The following is a 20698-nucleotide window of genomic DNA, read 5'->3' on the forward strand; positions in this document are numbered from 1 at the left end:
CGGGGGTAGGGGGTAAGGATGGGGGCGGTGTGTTTGTGTGTGTGTGTGTGTGTGTCAGTGGATAGTGTAGGAGTGCGTGTGTGTGTGAGGCTGAGAGTTTCATCCAGAGCCACAAATGGGCGTTTGATCGTCACGAGAGATGAAACGATGTGTGATGAATTTAACACTTAACTCGGTGTGAGAGGCTTGATGATGCGGTTAGGAGGCTGATCCATATTAATGCTCTCTTGCCTTGACGCCCCCTCATAGTTCCAGCTCCTGCACATACAGTATGTGGTGGGAGCACAGGGCAGGCGGCTGCTCGTCCAAATCTGCTACTGTAGATCACTGCTCGACCTCGGGGCCGCATCCCTGCCTGCTGACCAAACAACTCCGGGGACTATCCGACTTGATGACAATCGAAACTGCGATTCGTAAACCATGTCCTCAAGCCGGCAACCATATCTCAACTGCTTGCACTGATATCACTAATGCACCATTTCATCCCTCCCAGCACATAATCACAGAGCATGGCTCCCTGTCATAATATTTTGCTGTTTGTGTGCCTGATGGATCCCTTCTCAGATATTCCACCTGTCCCAAAACAGTTTCCACAAACAACAAACCAGAAAACGCAGTGACATTTTTGAGCCAAACAACAAATCTTTTATTTACACTGAAGTTGAGGACGACCGAAGCAAAGCCACTGGCTGACAAGTCACACCGATTCCAGATTAGTCAGTTAGCAGAGTAGTATTGCTGTTTTAGACAGAGTGTACACAGAAGAATACTGTATGAGCCAAGAAATGAATTAATTGTTGTCAGTAAAACATCTCAACTTGTTCTTTTACACTGTTATACAAGTGCTGATAATAGAGTCATAAAGGCTTCCGAATACAAAAGGCTTCAGGCGTTGTGACAAAACTTAGTCTGATGGATGAATTTGAGTGTCTCAGGTCGGTCAGTCACATTTTAATCTGGACATTACTTCCTTTTTGAGTCTAATGGCCTTTAAAAATCAGATAAAGGAAAATCAATCTGTTCAACAGATTATTCTAATTAACTTATTCCCTCTGGTTGTCAGCGCCTGGAGACAATGGGCTATGTGTGGTTTGGGCGAGTGACAGTGGGAACACTGAGGATCCCTGCACTCAGGCGGGGCGCCAGAGCAACAAAGTCACTTAGGGGAGGAGGTGGACGGCCACAGAGGCCGAGGACAGCAGGACACTGCTGGAGCTCAGATGGACAAACGTGAAGAAAGATGTCGCCTAACAAAAAAAAAATGGTGGTATGGAGCGAGGTTGAGAGGAGCTCAGTACTTCTTGACCTCGGCATCGTCTGGTGGGTTCACGTCCACTTTTCTCTTGCCCACGTCTTTCCAGTTGGTACTCAGGACCGTACCACCTGACTCCATCTGCCCGGCGAGGATACAGAGAGAGAACAATGGAGCCGTCCGTCATTACATTAATAGTTATGCAACAGCTTCTCTGTTCTCACAAAATACTCAGGGCTTAGATTAGTCCTCTGCACCAACTTTCCATAAGTTTTGATGGTCAAGGTTGATTTCTTTTTAATTTTCTCTTTTCCCATAATAAGCTGAGAAGTCAAAAAAGTGCTCATCTCCATATGAGCTGACCTTTATTCTCCTAAAGGTCTGCAGCTCTGGGTTGTTTAAACCAAATGGAGACTACTACCTGACACAAATGTTAAAACTCTGTCAGCTTCAGGAAATTACAGAAAATCCATAATGTCACTGGTTAATAACAGAATGCTGATTCAGACCAATCAAAATGTAACTGTAACCGCATCCTTTCACACAAACAAATAGAAACACTCCAACGGAAGCTCATTAATTACACTTAATCACCGCAGCATTAGTCCAATCTGCTTGTAATAGATTACTTTGTGGATTAAAGGTATAAAATAAACAGCTCTGTATATAGTTTAATTTAAGGAAATCAACATAATTTTTCTATCTATAATTTGACGCTCTGTTGTAGAGTTAGAAGAAACAAGATTCTTGGAAAAAACTAACAAAAAAGAAAGATGTCCAGACTTCAGTTTGTGTCTGAAAGCAGCTGGTTCATTAAGTGCAAAATAACTGTTATGGAGACTGTGGGTGCCTGAATACTAGATCATCACTTACAAAGGACTTGTTCATGGCTCGCTTGACCTCGTCTGTACCGTCCGAGTAGATCTGCTGGAAGAGCTTGTTGAGCGCAGCGTCTCCCTCCAGATTCTCACTTTTCTCCTCCTCACTGATGTCAACCACCATTTTGTCCCATTTGTGGGCGTGGTTGGAGGACGTCGGGTGCTGATCTGATGGAAAAGGGAAACAGTGTTTAAACTGTGATAAACAAAACCAATCATTCCTTAGGCTGCTCTTGCTAGCTTTTCCATGATAACCAACCCTAGCTTTAAGGCAACGTCAAGGATTTTAAAGCCGCTGAGTGGCATTCCTATTAACACTATAACAAATGTGTTAAGAAACATCTAAGATTTTAATATATACTTGAAATTTCATCATCTCCTCACCATGAGACAGGGGTTTACTCAATTTGTTACAGAATCGGCCGACTCAGACGATGAAGGATCACAATGTGATTTGAAGTGTATTTTTTGGGGGGGGGGGACGCAATACGCCCACCATAATCCCAACAAGAGATGGAGAGCCAGAAATGTAATCCAGACACAGATTTACATAAATACAGCAGCAGACGTATTCAGGCCAAGTGTGGACACAAACAGCAAAGTGATCCAACAAAGTCGGATGTCAAATATCGAATTTAAATGTAACACTGGTCTGAGTAATAAGAAGGCCCCTTATGAACAGGGCGTCCTAGAGGGTGAGCCGGGTGCAGAGAGGACAGTTGGCTGCCCACTTAACTTTTGCTCCACACACTTACATAAGTAATTAATCCTGTCAGTAATAAGAACGTGTGGGCTGAAAAACTGAGTCATATTTCGCTGTCATACCTTTCGCTCTTCCTGCCTACTTTTGCAGTCAGACTAATGAAAGACTCTAGCAGGGCTCGACTGCCCACTCTCATTTTAGTGCCGAACAGACAAACACAGGCGCTTATATTGATCTTTGCAGGGAGAGTGAGAGAGAGAGCGAGAGAGGAATAAGAGGAGGTTGAGTGAAAGAGGGAGAGATGGAGTGATGAGAGCACATGCAGGAGGAAAGCGGGGGGAAGGTGCATAAATGCCGAATGCCGTGGACTGACTCGGATTGAAGTGTTTGATGTTGGACTCCTGTCCTTCTCCCTCCAGCTTCTCCCATCTGATGCCGTCTGTCTTTTTCATCTTGATCTCCACCTGACAAGAGGGGACGGGGAGTGAGGGAAGGAGGGGGAACAAGGGAGATAACAATTGTTAACAAAATGGCCTGCTTTGGTGCGAGAGACGAAAACAACACATCCATTAAAGTGACATCTTAAAAGTACAGGACATCTGATTGTTATTGAGGCCAAAGAGAGAGAGCAAATGTTCCGAGCGGCCGTCAACTTAGCCGCAAATGCCTGTGTGTGAGAGAGAGCAGGAGAGAGAGCGAGAGAGAGACATCGGGGATATGCGGGGGCACAGCTCAATCTGAAACCTCACTGACAGACATAGTGCACTAACGAGATGCCTGTCAGCCAGAGGGCCAGTGTGAGAGACAGCGGGAGCGAGAGGAGAGGAGGGTGGTGGTGGTGGTGGTGGTGGTGGTGGAGGGGGGATCCTAATTCCACACAGCAGCATCTGATCCAAATCATTACACCGAGAGAACGTGGGAGAGGAGGAAAACAATGAGTGGAGGAAGGACACGGACACACTTTTAACACTGAGCTGCATTGACAGGGCACACACCAGCGAGACACGCGAGCTGCAGCACTATGTGCCCCCCCCCACACATACACCCTTCCACCCATTAATAGTGTGTGTGTATGCCTGTGCTTGATATTGAAGACAGCACTGGTTATGTCGGTGCAATTAAGGAACATTTCTGCTCTGCTGGGCGATGTGATGATTCATTTATGAGGGTGCCAGAAGAGAAGGAGAACCGAGAGGTAGACAAGGTTAGAGAGGAACAGGCAGAGAGGCTGACTGGCAGCGAGAGGAGTGAGAGTGAGGGGAGCAGATTGAGGGAAATAAGACAGCATGATCGCTGCTGCCTTCCCCCAGCGAGGGTGATGAGCTAGTGCGAGTGGCAGTGCTTTGATAGATAGCTTTGGTATGTGTCAGCGCTTTCCGCCCCACAAAGGTCCCCGCGCACAGCGAGGCATCTGTGCAGTGTCCGAAATTAACTTTTTTTTTTGGGCTCACCTGCGAAGGACTGTGGAGCTAAAAAAAGAAGATGTCCGCTGAGAATACAGGTTGCTGCTCCAATCCTTCAAGAGTGCGTCGTATAACATTTTTATGTGTGCACAAAATCTGATTTTATGGGTTCATTTAACATTTTGCTTTCTTAATTCAAAATCAAAGTTTGTATTTTTACATGTGCTGCAACAGATTTTTTCACTACAAGGGCAATTTTAAGAGTAGACCATGTCTTTTATACTTGCAGACACAGACAAGGTGTGTATCAGAGTACATGTCAGGTCGTCCAACAGCTTTCTGCAGCTAATTATCCCATTCTCACTTAATGCTGTGATCCAGAGGTACAGAGTTTAGACAGTAACAAAGGTGTTTTTCTCGACCTCACCTTTTCCATTCTTCACAAAGCTACTAAGTCACCTTAACTGCTTTCAGACATGAACTGAACTTCAGTTAATCTCCTGAAACTACCCGGAGGGGCTTGTATGTTTTCTGAATTTCCCTCGGGATTAATAAAGTATCCATCCATCTATCTATCTATCTATCTATCTATCTATCTATCTATCTATGTGAAAATGTAAATTTCCTGGTCAGATGCTGCGGTCATTTTACAGAGTTTCTCCAGCCGGCCCCTGTGAGCCCAATGTGAGAACTCAGCAGGAGAACCTCTGGAGAATTCACCACATGCGAGTGGGCGTGTTGATGAGGTGTCAAACGCGTCAGATGCAAAACTGAAAAAAGAAGTGCTCAGGTTGAAAACGAGATGCCGAACACGTAGAAGAGAGACGACGTGTTGATGTAACAAAAACAAGTGGTCTCCACAGCAGAATTTATACCTATAAATATATATATATATCCTGCCTCCTGTGTTACCCCACACCTGAACCCTCTGGAGATTTCTGTAATGTTGAGAACACGTCAGACCAGGCACATTGGGGCCGTAGTCTGGACATTTTCCAGAGTTTTTATCTGTAAATGGCTTTAGTGTGTGTGAAATGCTATTAAACAATTTATATATCTTAAAGATAAGACTGTATGAGAATGTGTTCTGTTACACCAAAATAACACGTTGCATCCAAAACCTTCTTTATGATGCCTTGCATTTCAGCCTTCCTTCAAAAGTGGTCATTAGGAACAAGAGTTTGGCAAATCCTACGTATATTGCACATACTGGGAGTAAATGAAAAGGGTATGACACGAAAGAAGAGTTCGGTTTTTAAGTAACTAAGCATCCATCACACGCACTGCTACAAACGTGGGTCATATTAGTCAACCCCTGTAGAGTTGAGGTTGAAGGAGTTATTTTGAGCTCCCAGGATTCTGGAGGTAACCTTTACCTCCCTGTTCGTTTTCTGCACAGACGGTTAGCACTTCAAAAGCATCCGTATGAAACCCTCCTGGCTGAATCATCAATACAAATGACGAGTAACAAAATATCTGGCTCTGTAAAAAAAGTAAAATAGTGCAATCCTGTTAAGATCAAAATGTAAGACGAGAAGCTAACCTAAAAATTCCTTGTATTTCACCGAGAAACATTCAATCATGTTGAGCTGGATTTCCCCCCGCTAGTGATTGCACTGCAAAATCGGGGAAAGAAAGTTTACAGTGATGATATGTTTAACAGTTTAAGTCTGTTTACTTTCCATTTTATAGTGATGCATTAATCAACTATGGTGACCTAGTGATTTACTGTGCAGAGCTGCAAAGATGATTTAATCCACAAAAATTGTATAACAATCGGTAACTAGTTTGACGATTGATTGAATGAGTCATTTCAATTAAAACTTCTTCTCAGTAAGAAAAATTGACATGAGAAATGTTCCAGTACAATTTTTTCCTTCTACCTTCTGATTCGGATACCAGGACTGATATCAAGAACCAATCTGAGGCAAGTGCATAAAATTAATCAATCTTCGTTTTGTTAAATAAGTAATTTGAGGGATACACAACCATTTCTTCCATTAAAAGCTATTAAATTGCAGCCACAGACGACCTTGGAAGTTTTAAATAGGACAGTAACAGGATAAAACAGTGAAACAGCAACTTCAAAACAAAAAAAACTCTAGGAATATATCAAAATGCTGACGCAGTTTATAGAAATCAAGCTCCTTGGGCCCAGATCTTTTGAGCTCTGTGAGGGGCCTCAAGCTTTTAAGACTTCAGCAGGTATCAAAGTGTTGACTGATCAGACATGTCTGGAAAATACTGCTAATTGGACTTCAGCCTAATATAGCTTTTACAGCAGAGCCTGTAATTCTGACCAAGTTATCTTAGATTTCTTTAGATCTTAAGTCTTTTTTTATCATGTGGTCAAAATTATTCTTTACCCCTGTGGATAGAGTTTCATATTGTGATATCAATTCTAAAATTATCTTGCAGTTATCAAACCAGGGGAGCTGGTCGAGCTTTTGGTATTAATGAGGCTTGTAACACGGCAGCAAATCATGCGCCCGTTGGTCTGCTTTTATTGGATTTGTTCATAATGATAGAAAGTTTATGGCTGAGACAAAGTCTGGGAGCAGGACAGAACCAAACACTGCAGACCAGAAAAATGAATTGTTATCAACTTAATATATATTACCAGTCGCAGGTGCCGTTTATTGTGAGGAATGTTTTTTGGAGAAGTGCAGCAGAGCTCAAGCCGAAGTCCTTTGTGTGAGTTGAAGTGTGTGTGCGCCTCTGTGCGTGCTCCTGGGCCATACAACATTAATCTGCTGCCACATCTGTGTTTCCTGGCTTTTAAGGGACATGGCAGGCCAGGCGCCGTGTGTGTGTGTGTGTGTCTCTCTGTGTGCGTTTCTGTGTGTGTGTGACAGGGGAAGCGATGGCTCGTAAAGGGATGTGACAGCAGAGCCACACAGAGGGGCCACCACCCACAGGACCCAAGGGGCTGAACTATAGAATACTACACACACACACAGACAAACACACACACACTATTTACAGAGAGGCACTGGGTTCCTGTGTCGCTTGTCACATGTGTTTGTAACCATCACCCCCCCTCCCCCGCCATGACTCTTCACCCAGCATCCTTTCCCTCAATTTTCCAGATACCCGTGGATTTCAAAACAAACTTGAAAAAAGCACATAAATGATATAAATATAAACATTCTTAGACGTTGACAGGCATGGAAATTAAAGAGGGGAGACGCCACTTTAGCTATTTGCCGAAAAGAGATGAATTTGAAACTGAATGGACGAGTGAGCCCGGATCGGAAATTGCGGAGTGTGTGTGTGTGTGCGTGAGTGAGTGTGGGTTTGTGTCAGCCGTCTGTTCTGATCAAACACACTGGTGTGTAATTGGCTCCCCGTTGTCGCGTTGACCCCTGCGGTTGGAATGTCTGTCATGGCGGAGGACAGGAAGAGGTCACACTGAAGATGATGTGCTACAGACGACACTCACGCACACATACACAGTAAATACTTTGGTTAAATGGCACAAGTGTGTTGAAAGATTACTGTTTAGCCTCTGAATTTTATGTGTGTGTGTGTGTGTGTGTGCTAGTGTGTACGATCGTGCACGCTCATGACCAGCTTAGCCTTCCCCTGCTAAGTTGTCTTTAAAGACAGCGAGGAGATGAAGCGTAAACATTGTGGAGCGAAGAGTGCAGGGCAGGCTATTACAGAGACAGACACACTGACATTGGTTGGGAATAAACAGCTCCGAGGGCAATGCAGTTTTTTTTCAGAAACGTTCATTAGGGATGCATGCCAATCTGGAGAAACTTGATTTGCTGATGCCGTTGTTCATTTGAATGTTTTTTCTCCCCAGTGGCTCCTTGGCTTCGGGAAAATGAAACGCCTCCCAAAAATGTAAATGAGACGTGCAGCGAGAGAGCTGCTCAGTGTGTTGGGGTCTCCTACCTCGTGGTGAATGAATTTCACCTGTAGTTTGTTATGACTTCGTAGCGTTTATGCTGGTTTGAATCTCTGAATGCTATATATATATATCAATAAGGACGTATGAGCTTGGTGTTATATGTGTATATGTGTATGCAGGGCCCATGTGTACCCAAGGAACCCAGTGGACCAGGGAACAGTCAGGGCTTTGTGGGAGAGGAGGAGGGCTCAGCACTCTCTCTCGTTATCCTTGAGGTGTGTGGGTGTGTGTGTGTGTGTGAGTGTCCGTGTGTATGTGACCGTGTTTGTATCAGCCTAAAACAGACAAAGACTGAAGGTGTGTGCGTGTGTATCAGTGAGGGGGCATGAGGAGATTGACAAAACGTACACAAAGAAGGTAAATGAGGTGGAGAGAGAACAGACAGTGAGTGTAGCGAGATAAGAGGGAGTCTAAGACTATCTTCAGCTGTGGTCTCTCTAAGACTGAGCCCTTGTTTAAGCTGCAACCCACGTGCACCTCTGGTATGCAGTGTCTGCTGTTGCCATGGAAAAGTGAGAAAGTGAGTGAGTGCTTTTTGAGAGGGGGCAGTTTCTGTGCAGGTCAGTCTCTGCTCGGCACAGTGGAGCCGCTGGATATAATGCACACAATACAGATTTAAGGCTACTAATCAAATTTTTCCACATCACTTCTTCACAATTCCAGCACTTGTGAGAACGTGCTGTGCCTTCGTTCCCCTAAAGTCTCACTGTAAAATAAATAAAAATAAATATCAGTGTTGCTGTCAGACGGTCTGTGGGTTGGCTTGTTTAGGGACTTTCATAGTTAAGATTCATTGGGAAACATTTACATCACATTAATGATGCATAAAATGTTGGAGATAGTTCATTTGTTACTTTTTTTAAGTTAGGGAGTTTTCAAATCTGAAAGTCTGCTTTGGTTTGACATGGTAATTCAGGAAGTGCACTCGACATTTTGTAGATACATTCTGTCATTATCTCCTTTGTGGGGTGTGTTTACCTATACTAGACATGGCGAGCATCTGACATTGGTGTGTTGTCAATTCAGCAGGTAATAGTCTTTACACTTGAATGAAGGAAATGAATGAACTAATTGATTATTCATTTTCTTGCCACTACAGTTTTACTATGGTATTATTACCAGCTTCTCCAACTTCAGTTCGGCATGAGTCTGGGACCAGCTTTAAACGTCAGTCGGTTTCAGTCCCAGGTTTCCTTTCTGGGTCGTTACAGCACAAATTGTCTTAGCAATTAAACCACTACTCAACTCCTCTACAATCTTGCAGTTGGCGTATGTGCTCTACTAATAATAAATATTGTAATATCATAGTTTCCTTAGTAATACACTTTTTCTGTGTGCAGTTGTGCTTTAGTTGAAATAAATGTAAATGTTGTAGAGTGAAGATGACTTCATTTTCATTATTTCCTTGAGGCAAAATCCTAAAACTGCATCAGAGGATCAGTCCAGGACCTGACTGCATAATAAGCTGCTAAATATACATAGATAGGGCTGCTAATTTATTGAGAACTGCAGCACAAATGCTAAGTTCTGCGTAAATTTGGTGTGAGTTAAAAAGGATCAAAAACTGGATTAAAAAAACACTATACCAGATAATGAATCCGTTGTGACATTCAACAGACCTTGATGATTCTTAAGACAGCTCATAACCAAGTATGTTAGTATGACCAATGTGGCTGTGTCCGATGAAGTGGGTACAATTCAAACATAATTTTACTGACAAAAATTCCAATCTAAAAAATTGAGATTGATATTTGTTGACCTCAACTTATAACAGGGTAATATAGGTTTATCACTGTCCATAAACTCTGGAAAGATTGTCCACAACGGTCACTCAGAATAAGTTTCTAAGTATCCACAGGATCCACAGGATCCCAGGGAAGAAAGAAGAAGTTTAAGCTGTACTGTACAGACAAGGCCAGGTAGATTAGTGCTCTAAAAAACAAATCCCTCCCATTGATGACTAAAACAACAATCAACGCAACTCGCACTAAACCTGCCTCTTGATCCACAGGCTACAACTTGACAGTGGGTCTAAACCCTGAATCAGCACACATTCAGCCAGCACACTCATTAGCCCACATTCTCTACAATAACACACTAATTAGTCTATAGTTAAAAAGTGCCCTACCTACTCATTAGGCCCATAATCAATGTTAAACAGTGCTGAGGAACTTGCAGCAAGTACAGACCTAATAGATGTTGGTGTGTGTAGAAGTGAGGATATGTGCATATGCTTGAATCTCTGGTTAGCTGCTCAGATGAACTGTGCTAATGTCTCTACAGGAGCTGCTCTGTATGCAGCATGATTGGATTTTCTCATTTTTATTCCAGCTACAACGAGCTTTACCAGCATTAAGGAATTATAGGTGGTGACAGCCTATTTTATAAGGCTTTAAATTACTGAAGAGATTAAGATGTTAATCTCAGAGTGGTAACCCAAGTTATGATCAGTCACAGTTTCTGTGAGCTGCTTAAACTCTGCATCATTTTCTGCTTTGCCTTTTTTATTGTTATCTGATGTCTGAAACTCTGCACTTGAGAGAAGCGGAGAAGTGCCTGCGTTTCTCCAGTGTGAGACATTACTACATCATTACTACATCACATTTTCTTTATAGTGTCATAAAAATGTTCCCTGACATGTTTAATAGTCAAAGCTACGTCCACTCTTCCACTGATTCTGATCTGATCCATTGACTTTTCATTGACTTTCAAAAACTTGAGCCAAAGTGTTTCCATGACCTAAAATGTTTCTTTCTTGTCTGTTTATGCTGACAGAGAGACATTGTGTAAGTTGTAAACAAACTTATTTTCCACGACAGATCAGCTTGCTGTTGAGGAAAATATCTGATAGTAATTCATGTGAGAAGCATGTTAGGACAGGACCAGAGGAGGTAAAATGTTCTATAATGTTCGTCAATGTATGCAGTTTATTACTATAAAAGAATTGTGTAGCTTCTGTATGATAGTCCCAGAACTTGAGAAAAAGGTAACGGCGCCAAACACAAACACCGCTGCCCACTTATCACTCTCTCTGACTCAAAGACAGCCTGTCCTGACACAGGCACACACACAGTGTCATCGAACATTTGTGTAAACAGAATTTGTAAACATAGACAATGTATGGCGAGGCGGAGGTGATGGCGACCTCGCTTTGGCTCAATCCGGTTGGCAGTGCAAATGATAGACACAGAAAGGAGCAGTCCGAACCATTCAAATATCTGTTTCACAGTCCAATGAAAAGACAGAAAATGAAAATTGTAAGCGCCTTGGTGGGGCAGGTGGATCACTCCCTTTGGGTATGCCAAGCTGTATAATGTTTGTATGAGGAGAACATTCATTTTGGACTTGTGTTGAGCACTGAGACATAAGTAGGTGATTCATTCATTTTCTTCATTCAAAGCTTTTTTACATCAGGGTTTAGTCAATTATGGCTAACATGATCCCATCCAGGTAAACAGCTGTCATTTCTTTGTTCTTTATGCTCCAATGTCAAAGAACACACATCACAACACTTTAATAAGTCTTTTAGAGCACGATGGAACTTTTTAACACAATGGATGCTTTTGAAAGCATGTAGCTCTCACAAACGGTGTTTGATTCTGCTTCATGAGCATTACTTCTGTCTCAGTAAATATGTCAAGTCACTGACAATCTATGCCAGAAGGTAAACTCATGAATGCTAAAATCAACATTATATTCCTATAAAGTGGACTGCCCTTTGATTTGAAGGCAGCACATTAGGCTCTAATAAAGATGACTGAACATGATGGGTGTGATACCTTGGTGGTGAGGATCTTGAAGTTGCTCTGTTGAGGGACGATGGGGTGCAGCAGGTTGAGGTGAAAGTTGTAGCTCTCCCCTGATGCCAACTGAATCATGGTATTGAGCTGAGGACACCAAAATCCCAGATATTAGTCATTAGCCCTCACTGACTGAACAATGAACACATACAAATATGTTGAACAGTTTTACAAGGCAATAGCAGGAAAATTGAATTACTCAATTACAGATCTGATTTATAATATTGGACTTGATTGAAAAAAATAACAACCCTTAATCTTTAACCATGGCACCAATAATTTTGTCAGCATGTGAACAATCATCTAACGTGGCCAGTGTGTGACAGCCAAGAGTATCCTTGTCCTGTCCCCTTCAGCCACAGTGTGACCAGTTATCAACTGGGGGTTGCTAACAGCCTGTCACTCACTGGGAGGGAGGGGGTGTTGGTTTAGAGGGACATTGACTTGGCTGTGGCCCAGATCCTCAAATTGCTTACAAACCCATCGTTTAGCACATGCTTCTTCCAAAAAAACAAAAAAACATACTGGGTGTTCTGTGAAACTCTTCATCGCACCCTAAAACCAAGTGTGATTTAACGCCCACCGCTTCTCTGAAAGTGGAATTTTCAGATTGTATGCCAAATTAATGCAAAACTTTGCTTCATCGAGGATAAAAGCATAGAAAGTTACCTTAAGTAGCTTTTGGGCAATACCACAAAGCTAATATACCCGTATTATTCATTTCCAGTTGAGTTTCTGCGCCGTCTGTAGGTATACAGCTGCTGCATACTCAGCCACAAGGGAAAATAACTGGAACCACTGCTTTTCATCTTTGATTTCTTTTGTATAAACTGACCTTGTGAAATATATATGAAGTTGTCTGTACTTCGCAGCACACAGGCAGCTTAACAAGTGACTGTGTGATTCAAAGCTAGTGAACTATTACTTCTGAAATGGGGTAAACTCAGTTTGTTATTCTATTAGGAAAGACAAAGCTGCTCCCTGGGGTGCCCTGCAGTTACCCCTCAGAGAGCGGGAGAGAGGAATGGAAAGACTGAAAGGAAAAGAGAAAAAGAGAAAGAAAGATGGTTGTCCCCGGAGGGCTTGATGGCTGATCCTAGATCAGCTATGCCTTTTATCTACAGACAATTAGGAGGTTGGAGAAGCCGGAGAGGGTAAATTGTTCTTAGATCTGTACTTTGGGGGCAATGTTAACAAGGCACCACTGGAGGCATAGTTGGATCCACGGGGAGCACACATGGGTGTGTTTGTGTGAGACCCACCTAATGGGCCCCCCTGAGAAAACACCCAAGAGCCAACCCATCTCTGTATATTTTACAAACAGACACACACCCCTTCAATACTACATTTAAGATGAGCTTGCACCTCTTTTTCCATGAAGTTGACACACACACCGTCCTTGGGTACATTCTTCGCCATGACTGTGACAATGACTTGAGATTCTGTTTGGTACCAGTCATGTCTGCAAGTAACACACACATACAAGCAATCAAAAAGTCTGCATTATACACAGCTTACTAATATGAGAAGCCCTTTATTATATTTCCACGACTGATGTGATCATTACAATGTAGAAATAAAAAAATCAAATGATCAAGAAGCAGCTTGTTGTTATCTTGTCTATGCACAATTTATTTACACACTTATATGGAGCGGAGCTGCTATGACACACTGTGGCTTGGTTAAATATTGAGCTGGCATAATAAAGGCACAGTAAAAACATTAAACTAATGCCTGGATAAGGAATATTTACAATTATATACTTACTTGACAGGTGGAACCGCCGGTGTCTGCAGGGTCATTTAGCACCCGAGAGGGGATGACAATAGAGAGGAAGACGCCGTGATGAGACGGAGGGATGAAACAACAAGGACACAAATAAAAAACATATAAGCAGTTTGGTAGAGATTTCTTCTTCAAAGCTCGAGCATTCATGGATGATGCTGGCTATCGCTGCTGAGAGCAACATTGCCCCCAGGTGGTCGTGCAAAGAAACTCACCACGTTTTCGCTGCCATTCTGTGTACAATCTAGAGGGGGACAGTGAGAAGAGGTTTAATGTAGTGCAGGTGGATGCATTAGATACATCATCTCAATCAAAGTCTAGTCAATTAGATATGATTATTACAAACTATAAGAACACAACTTTGGACCCATCTCTCAAAAGATAAACAAAAGCACACAGGCGCCTCCACATTGACACACCAAAAAAGACACAATCTCAATGCCATGCCACCAGTTTGTTTACTGGTCCATCAACGCCCATAATAATCCCTGTGAGACCAAGCAAAGATGATCGCCGTTTACCAGCATGCTATCATACATTATTCACTGCTTTCATCACACACAGAGAGAGAGAGAGAGAGAGAGACAGAGAGAGAGAGCGCGAGAGAGAGAGAGAGAGAGAGAGAGAGAGAGAGAGAGAGAGAGAGAGAGAGAGAGAGAGAGAGAGAGAGAGAAAGGGGGGAGAGATAGTAGGCATGTTAATGTTGTCTTAATGAGGTCGCATTTGAGGCGGCTGTGTGACTGTGAGTGTGTCTCTGTTCGTGTGTCTTGATAAAAGCAGGGTGCCACATGTGATGGCATATCCAGGTGCTGTGTGTGTGCGTGTTGGTAGTAAACATACTGTCACCAGAGGAAACAACAAATGCTCCTGGTGTGAGTGTAAGCAAATGCAAGTAGGGTACTTTCAAGTTTTAGAAGGATGTATGTGCGTGTGCGTGTTCTGTCTTTGAGCAGGCTTATGAAGGGGTTGGGTCTCATCGGGGGCTTTCAGACATCAGTTAAGTTAACTCTGATGAATCATACCGCTCCTGGGAGTACGTGTGCATGCTGGTGTCAAGCGTGTTTGTCAAAACTCATGCTCTTGTTTACTTGAGACGATACAGAGGGCCCAGGCATCACTAGCAGCAGAAACACGCCGCTCAGACATGGCATGCATCTTTTATTGGACTAAGCAGCTCTGTCTTAACATGATACCACTATGTGCACAAACTGTAGATTCATGGGTCTGTGTACGCTTATCTGTATGTATCTGTATTCTGTATGTTTGATAGCAGCTACATAAAAACCCGGTTAAGAAGTTAGAGTGCGACTGGTAATAGACTTTAAGTCTGAAACTTTTTAAAGCAAAGCCGCCAAAGGGAATATTGTGTAACAACATTTAATGCTTTTGAAGATTCTGAATAAATTTATTCAACCATTTTAATAAAATACTGTTTAATATCCTCATGAATTTAATATTCTAAACCAGACAAAACACGCACATGAATGTTTCACTTACCCCCAATCATCTCCTCACAACGCTTGATCCAAATCTCATATGATGTGTCAGAAACTGTGGAAAAAATACAGAAAGGAATACAAAATTTTACTCTAGCTTTTCTTTCAAGATAATATATATGTATGCTTATTTTAAATACAGTATTGTTAGATGATTTAGAGAAAAGATTTTCAGGCATTAGGTCTGAAGTGGTTTGACTAAGTGCAGGAGAAGGCCAAAGTCATACATTTTGTTTCCAAAGAGAAATTTCTTAAAGGAAGTGGGAATACATTGTGTGGATGGGTCAAACTAAGTTAAAAAAAAGTTTTGATTTTGTTTGTAGATATATAACAGTGTGCTAATATTATGTGGGTTATGGTTAGGGTTTACATTTTTTAGATCAATCTGAAACCATGCTTAATTTTGAATGCTCTTTTTGGTAGATTTAAATCTGAACACAGATTCATTGATTGCTTCTAAATGATACTTGGACCCTGTAGGAGAAATTGTCCAAAAAACATCTTCATAACAGCTCATTTATAATGAAATAAATACTTAAAATGTGTCCACCAAAAATTCATTAATTCCTCAATGACAGTGATGCTAAAAAAAAAGCTACAGCATTTTCTTCTACATGTTCACAGGATATGCAGTGGGTTTCTGTTTGTTGTTGCAGCTGTTTCGTTCCAAACTGCATTAATATTACTCAAGATACTGATTTTAAAATATCTAAAATATATATCTTGGAGGAATCCCTGTTTTTTTTGTTTGCGGAGACGCGGCATCACCCAACGGAGAGCCCATACAGATTTGGACAAGATACAGATAAAAGGGCATATCTAAAAATGTTTATCTACTTCATTTAAAATGGTTAGATATGACAGTACGATATTAGTACCCTTCTAGTTTGAGTTTTTCATAATGAGTGAAAATATATAAAAAAGGTGTTCACTTGTATTTATTAACATGCAATCAGAATGGAACGGAAAAACACACGTGGAAGATTATGGTTTTCTAAAAGAGAGGAAGTTTAAAGTGGATCTGCCTAAATTCTGCTGTAAATTTGGATTATACGACTTAAAAAGCAAACTTGACATCTTTAATCGGTCATGGTAAAGTCAAATATATCATTCATATACAGTTACAAACATGCAGCTACATCTGTTACACCACCAACTGGACAGTTATATGAAACATTGTCCAACTGCTACCAAAAACAAACTATTCTGGAAAGTATTGTCTTCTTAACTTTGAAGATTTAGTGCTGCTACTATCAAATATCATAACAATGACCCAGCATATCAGTGAAATTATCAGTTTTCACTATAGTCCACTATTTAAAAACAAATTCAAACAAGAATGTAAACTAGGGCCCAAAACATAAAGAGACCTGATATGAAAATATGATGGTGTATTATCTGGACAATCTGTTCTAACTGTCAGCAATTTCTTGTGTTTGTTGTCATTTTGCTTTAGAGTTAGGTCAGCCTTGAATTAAATGGTAGTAATGTAATGTGGTACTGTGATACATGCACTTTAATATAATTTGTATATTGCATAGCTTTTTAGTGTAGTTGTTACATAACTTTACAAAATATTTGAGGTATCCTGTAAAACACAAGGATGTGAAAAACAAAGGATTATATAAGCAATAAAATAAAATCATAATAATAATAAATAATCATAATAATCATCAAAGGACACAACTGTAGAGCGTTACATTAAACGAAGTGAAGTAAGCAGGTTTCTGCTGCAAAATGGTTGGTAATAAGCTGGACGATAAAAAAAAAAAAGAATTGGCTTAACTCACCATCGAGTTTTTGTCCCTGAGTGAAGGCTTCTTGTGCTGACTCATAGTGGTTCAGGTAGTACTCTGCTATTCTGCAGTTGGGACAGAAGAACATGTTACACACTCGATGGACAGAAGAACATGTTAGATAGCTATGTATTATTTGCCCCAATGGTAGCATATAGATGATAAACAACAGAGGACTCAAAATAGACACCTGAGGTACCCCACAAAAGAGAATGCACACAAGAAGAGGAAGCATGTCCCACCATTATTGAAAAGGACCTATTAGACAGATACGAGATAAACCAATCAAGCACCACATCTCTGATACCAACAACGTTTTCAGACAGCTGATCAAGACATTCTGATCTATTGTGAAATGCAGAGGTGAGGTCAGCGAGGATTCAAATTTAGAAACAGCCTGTTGTCGAAAAAACTGAAGCTTGGACATTGGTCTAAAATTATTTACAATAGAGGGGACTAGGGAGGACTGTTTAAAATAGGACAAACAGTGGCATGTTTAAAGTGGTATGGGAAAATACTAGTCTTGGGGGAATTGCTCAAAATAGCTAAAATATCTGAGCCAAGCGTTTGAAATACAGATAAAAAAAAGAAGAGGGAATGCAGTTAGAGGGACAGGTGGATGCTATAGAATTTTATATATTTGTGCAATGTTAAAAACACTGACAGGATCTTCCACGGAGAGGGCCTGCTGTTGACTTGAAGAATAACTTGTGTGGAAAGCAGTAAAAGCCTGACAGATGTAAGGAACAGAGAGACAGTTTAGTGGGCGGAAGAAAAATACAGTGGGAGGTTTGGAGTCAAGTGAGAGATGTGGAACCTGGAAGCGCACTGCATTATGATCTAAGACTGCTAAATTGATCAGGTTCACATTGCCCACAAAAAAAGCCACGGCAGAGCACAAGGTCAAGAGTGTGCCCTTTGACATGAACGGGCTGCTTGACAAATTGGGCCTAACCAAAATAATCTAAAAGTTAAAAAAAATTGCAATAAACGAGGAAGAGGAGGCAGCAGCAGACATAGATATTGAAATCACCAAGAAAAAGAACTTTGTCGTCATGTCAAATTCATCAGTCAGAAAACAAGAGGAAAAACCTGATTCACTTTAATATCTGATATTATTGTGCAAAAGTAGGCATTACACACCCTGTTCGCATGAAAGTCAGAGGAAGGCTGGGTTTTAGCTGTTGTGCTTTTTTGGCATCATCAGCGGCACCTGTCAAAAAAGGAAAATATTTTTTTCTGTCATTTAGAAGACTAATATTCAACAGAGTGAACACAACTAATACAAGATTACTCAACTCATTATCCTAACCAACATTCTGGATCACTCTGTCTAATGAACAGTTTATGAAGTCTGTTACTAGATTCTAATTTGGCACACGGTTGTATGACTAAAATACGTTAACACAATATTGTATACTATTTTGAGAAATTCCCATCTACTGCAAGCAAGTTTAATCATGCAAAGTTAATTTTAAAGGCTATTTCCTGAACATTCTTTTCAAATCATGAAGTATGTGGGCTTACAACTGTAGTTTTTGAGAAGGATGTGGGCATAGGCACGCTGGCAAAACCACTCAGCGTTGTCGGAGTCTCCCTCCAAGGCCTCATTCAGTGCCTAGAAGAAAAGACGAGGTGTTTTAATAGACAGACTTCTGTGCCAATTTAGAAAGATTTGTGTTAGTGGTAGAAAAGTAACACGAAGCAAATTACACTGAACAGAATTATCCAAGAGTGGAAGAGGTGATTTAGAGGCACTGATGGGTGAGTAATGTATAACCTGAAATGAGATGCTAACTGTAATACTCTCCACACAGAAGTCACTGTATTAAAAATATATAACGTTAAAAAACAATGTCAAAACAGTAAAGGCTTTAATGATTTATATTACAATCTGCTGACATGGCGTTGCACGGGTGATTACAGGCTGACATATCAAAACAATCATAAAAAAATGTGCTAGTGAAATTTGCTCATTACTTGGAAATATTGGATTTTCAAAAGGCAAAGTAACACAAAGCTACTCTGTTCTAGATGTATCTAACGATGACCTGTTTTGATTGTGCAAAGTGATGCTAAAAGGAAACGATAGCTAACTTTGCAGGCTAGTAACAGTGGCAAACCCCATGCTAACAGGAGAGATTGTGTCCCCAGCACCACACATTATGCCTTTTATACTGAAACATCTCGTCAGACAAAGATAACATTGAAGCGACATCTAGAAAGAGTGTCCACATATCGACCTAACCAACTTGTGGTGTGTTTGTTGGCTAGCTAGGTGGTGTGTTTACCTCCAGAGCTTTCTGTGGGTCGTCGTCAATGAAGCTATCGGGGAAGCTGCTAAAACGGAAATAAAGAGCAACCATTTAACAGCCGAATGGAAACATGCACATTCAAATGTACTTTAAAAACTACCCAGTGTGTTTGGTCAAACTTGCCTTTCGGCTGCCATGTGTTCGCCGCGGACAGAGTCTCTGCAGTCACGGAAAGTTCTCGATGAGGAGGCAGCTGGGAACGTGATAGCTGGAGACGAGCAGCAGGCCTGTCAACATCCGACTATACACTGCGCCCACCGTCACTGCGCCCCTATCGGCCTGGAGGAATCAGTGAAGCGACACAGCTCTAAAGACATAAAAATACACCTGGTTTTATTTCATTGATAAAAATCAACTTTATAATAGACAAGGGTGGAGCAAGTATTAAGCTGCTTCGTTAATGCCTAATTTTTATTTTTTTTACACCTTTTTACTAAGTCAAAGATCGATTTTTCGTCACACAATGTGACCAGGGCGTCAAAGTTTGATTTAGACACCATTAAAACTTGATTTTCTCTATACTGGACAGACATGGACCATGAATCCTTCGATGCTGAGCCGTCAGCAAACAGTGACAGTGTCAGTGGTCATGGATCAAAATAATATGTATGTCTCGCAAAGGGGACATCTCTCTATCTTTCTCTCTCTCAGAATTGGGACATTTCCTCAAACAGTGTCAACATTGAGGTACGGCGAAGGTTCATCCTTCGCCAAAGGACAGGATTTTGTCAAAACTCCACTGTGCATTGTCCTATCACCACCACACCTCTGTCTCATGGACAGAGTCCAAGCCTGATAAGCTCTATGTGTCAATATTTCCTCAGGGTCATAGCGCCACCTACTGATCAGTGTGAAAAATACGTTTTTTTAACATTGTCCAATTGACCCAAAATTGCTCAAGCTACATCATAGCCCCTACTTGAACAGATCTATTAGTCTATATGTAATAATACTGACTGCGCCACCTACTGGCAAAAGGAAATAAACTATCATTCAATTTACATACATTTTCACAGTGTGATGTGCAATTGATAGCGTTGACCGTAATGAGCAATTAGCAGGCAAGAATCAACATCACGTGACGGATGTCGATTCTTGTCTGCAAAAAGACAATATCAAACAAAAAAATGTCTTAGCAATTGGAATTATAAAGTATTTGATCATATTTATTCAAGCAATACAAATTAGGCAAACTCTTAATTGTAAATATTAGATTATTTTATCAGTTGCATTAAAGCAATACAAATTTGAATGTCAGTCTTATTAATTGTAAATATTCATATATTGGATTATTTGTATCAAAAGCTAATCAATATTACAATGTCAGATTCTAAATAACTGTCAATATTAA

The 20698-nt window shown here is 41.1% G+C and overlaps 1 protein-coding gene across 2 annotated transcripts; it reads right to left on the bottom strand.

Moving 5' to 3' along the window:
* Positions 1-617: 617 nt before the first annotated feature.
* Positions 618-19602, bottom strand: sugt1 (SGT1 homolog, MIS12 kinetochore complex assembly cochaperone). Of its 2 annotated transcripts, none has more exons than XM_062404633.1 (13): positions 19471-19602; positions 19324-19372; positions 18560-18650; positions 18176-18245; positions 17027-17097; positions 15238-15291; positions 13956-13984; positions 13723-13745; positions 13321-13417; positions 11935-12042; positions 3207-3297; positions 2126-2298; positions 618-1393 (listed from the first exon to the last, which is right to left on the bottom strand). In XM_062404633.1, exons 1-13 carry the CDS (start codon positions 19482-19484, stop codon positions 1292-1294), a joined length of 972 nt encoding a protein of 323 aa, XP_062260617.1. In that variant the 5' UTR covers positions 19485-19602; the 3' UTR covers positions 618-1291. The 2 variants fall into 2 exon arrangements, with proteins under 2 accessions (XP_062260617.1, XP_062260618.1); XM_062404634.1 differs by having other exon boundaries at positions 19324-19369; positions 19471-19590.
* Between the last annotated feature and the right edge of the window lie 1096 nt (positions 19603-20698).

Source organism: Platichthys flesus, chromosome 14, assembly GCF_949316205.1.
Source record: "Platichthys flesus chromosome 14, fPlaFle2.1, whole genome shotgun sequence".
NCBI lineage: Eukaryota > Metazoa > Chordata > Actinopteri > Pleuronectiformes > Pleuronectidae > Platichthys > Platichthys flesus.

Coding starts and splice junctions, on each gene's coding strand:
- sugt1 (XM_062404633.1), bottom strand. Junction 18,246..18,559: donor CCTTCTCAAAAACTACAGTT/GTAAGCCCACAT, acceptor CTTTTTTGACAG/GTGCCGCTGATGATGCCAAA. Junction 13,418..13,722: donor CCGGCGGTTCCACCTGTCAA/GTAAGTATATAA, acceptor TGTTACTTGCAG/ACATGACTGGTACCAAACAG.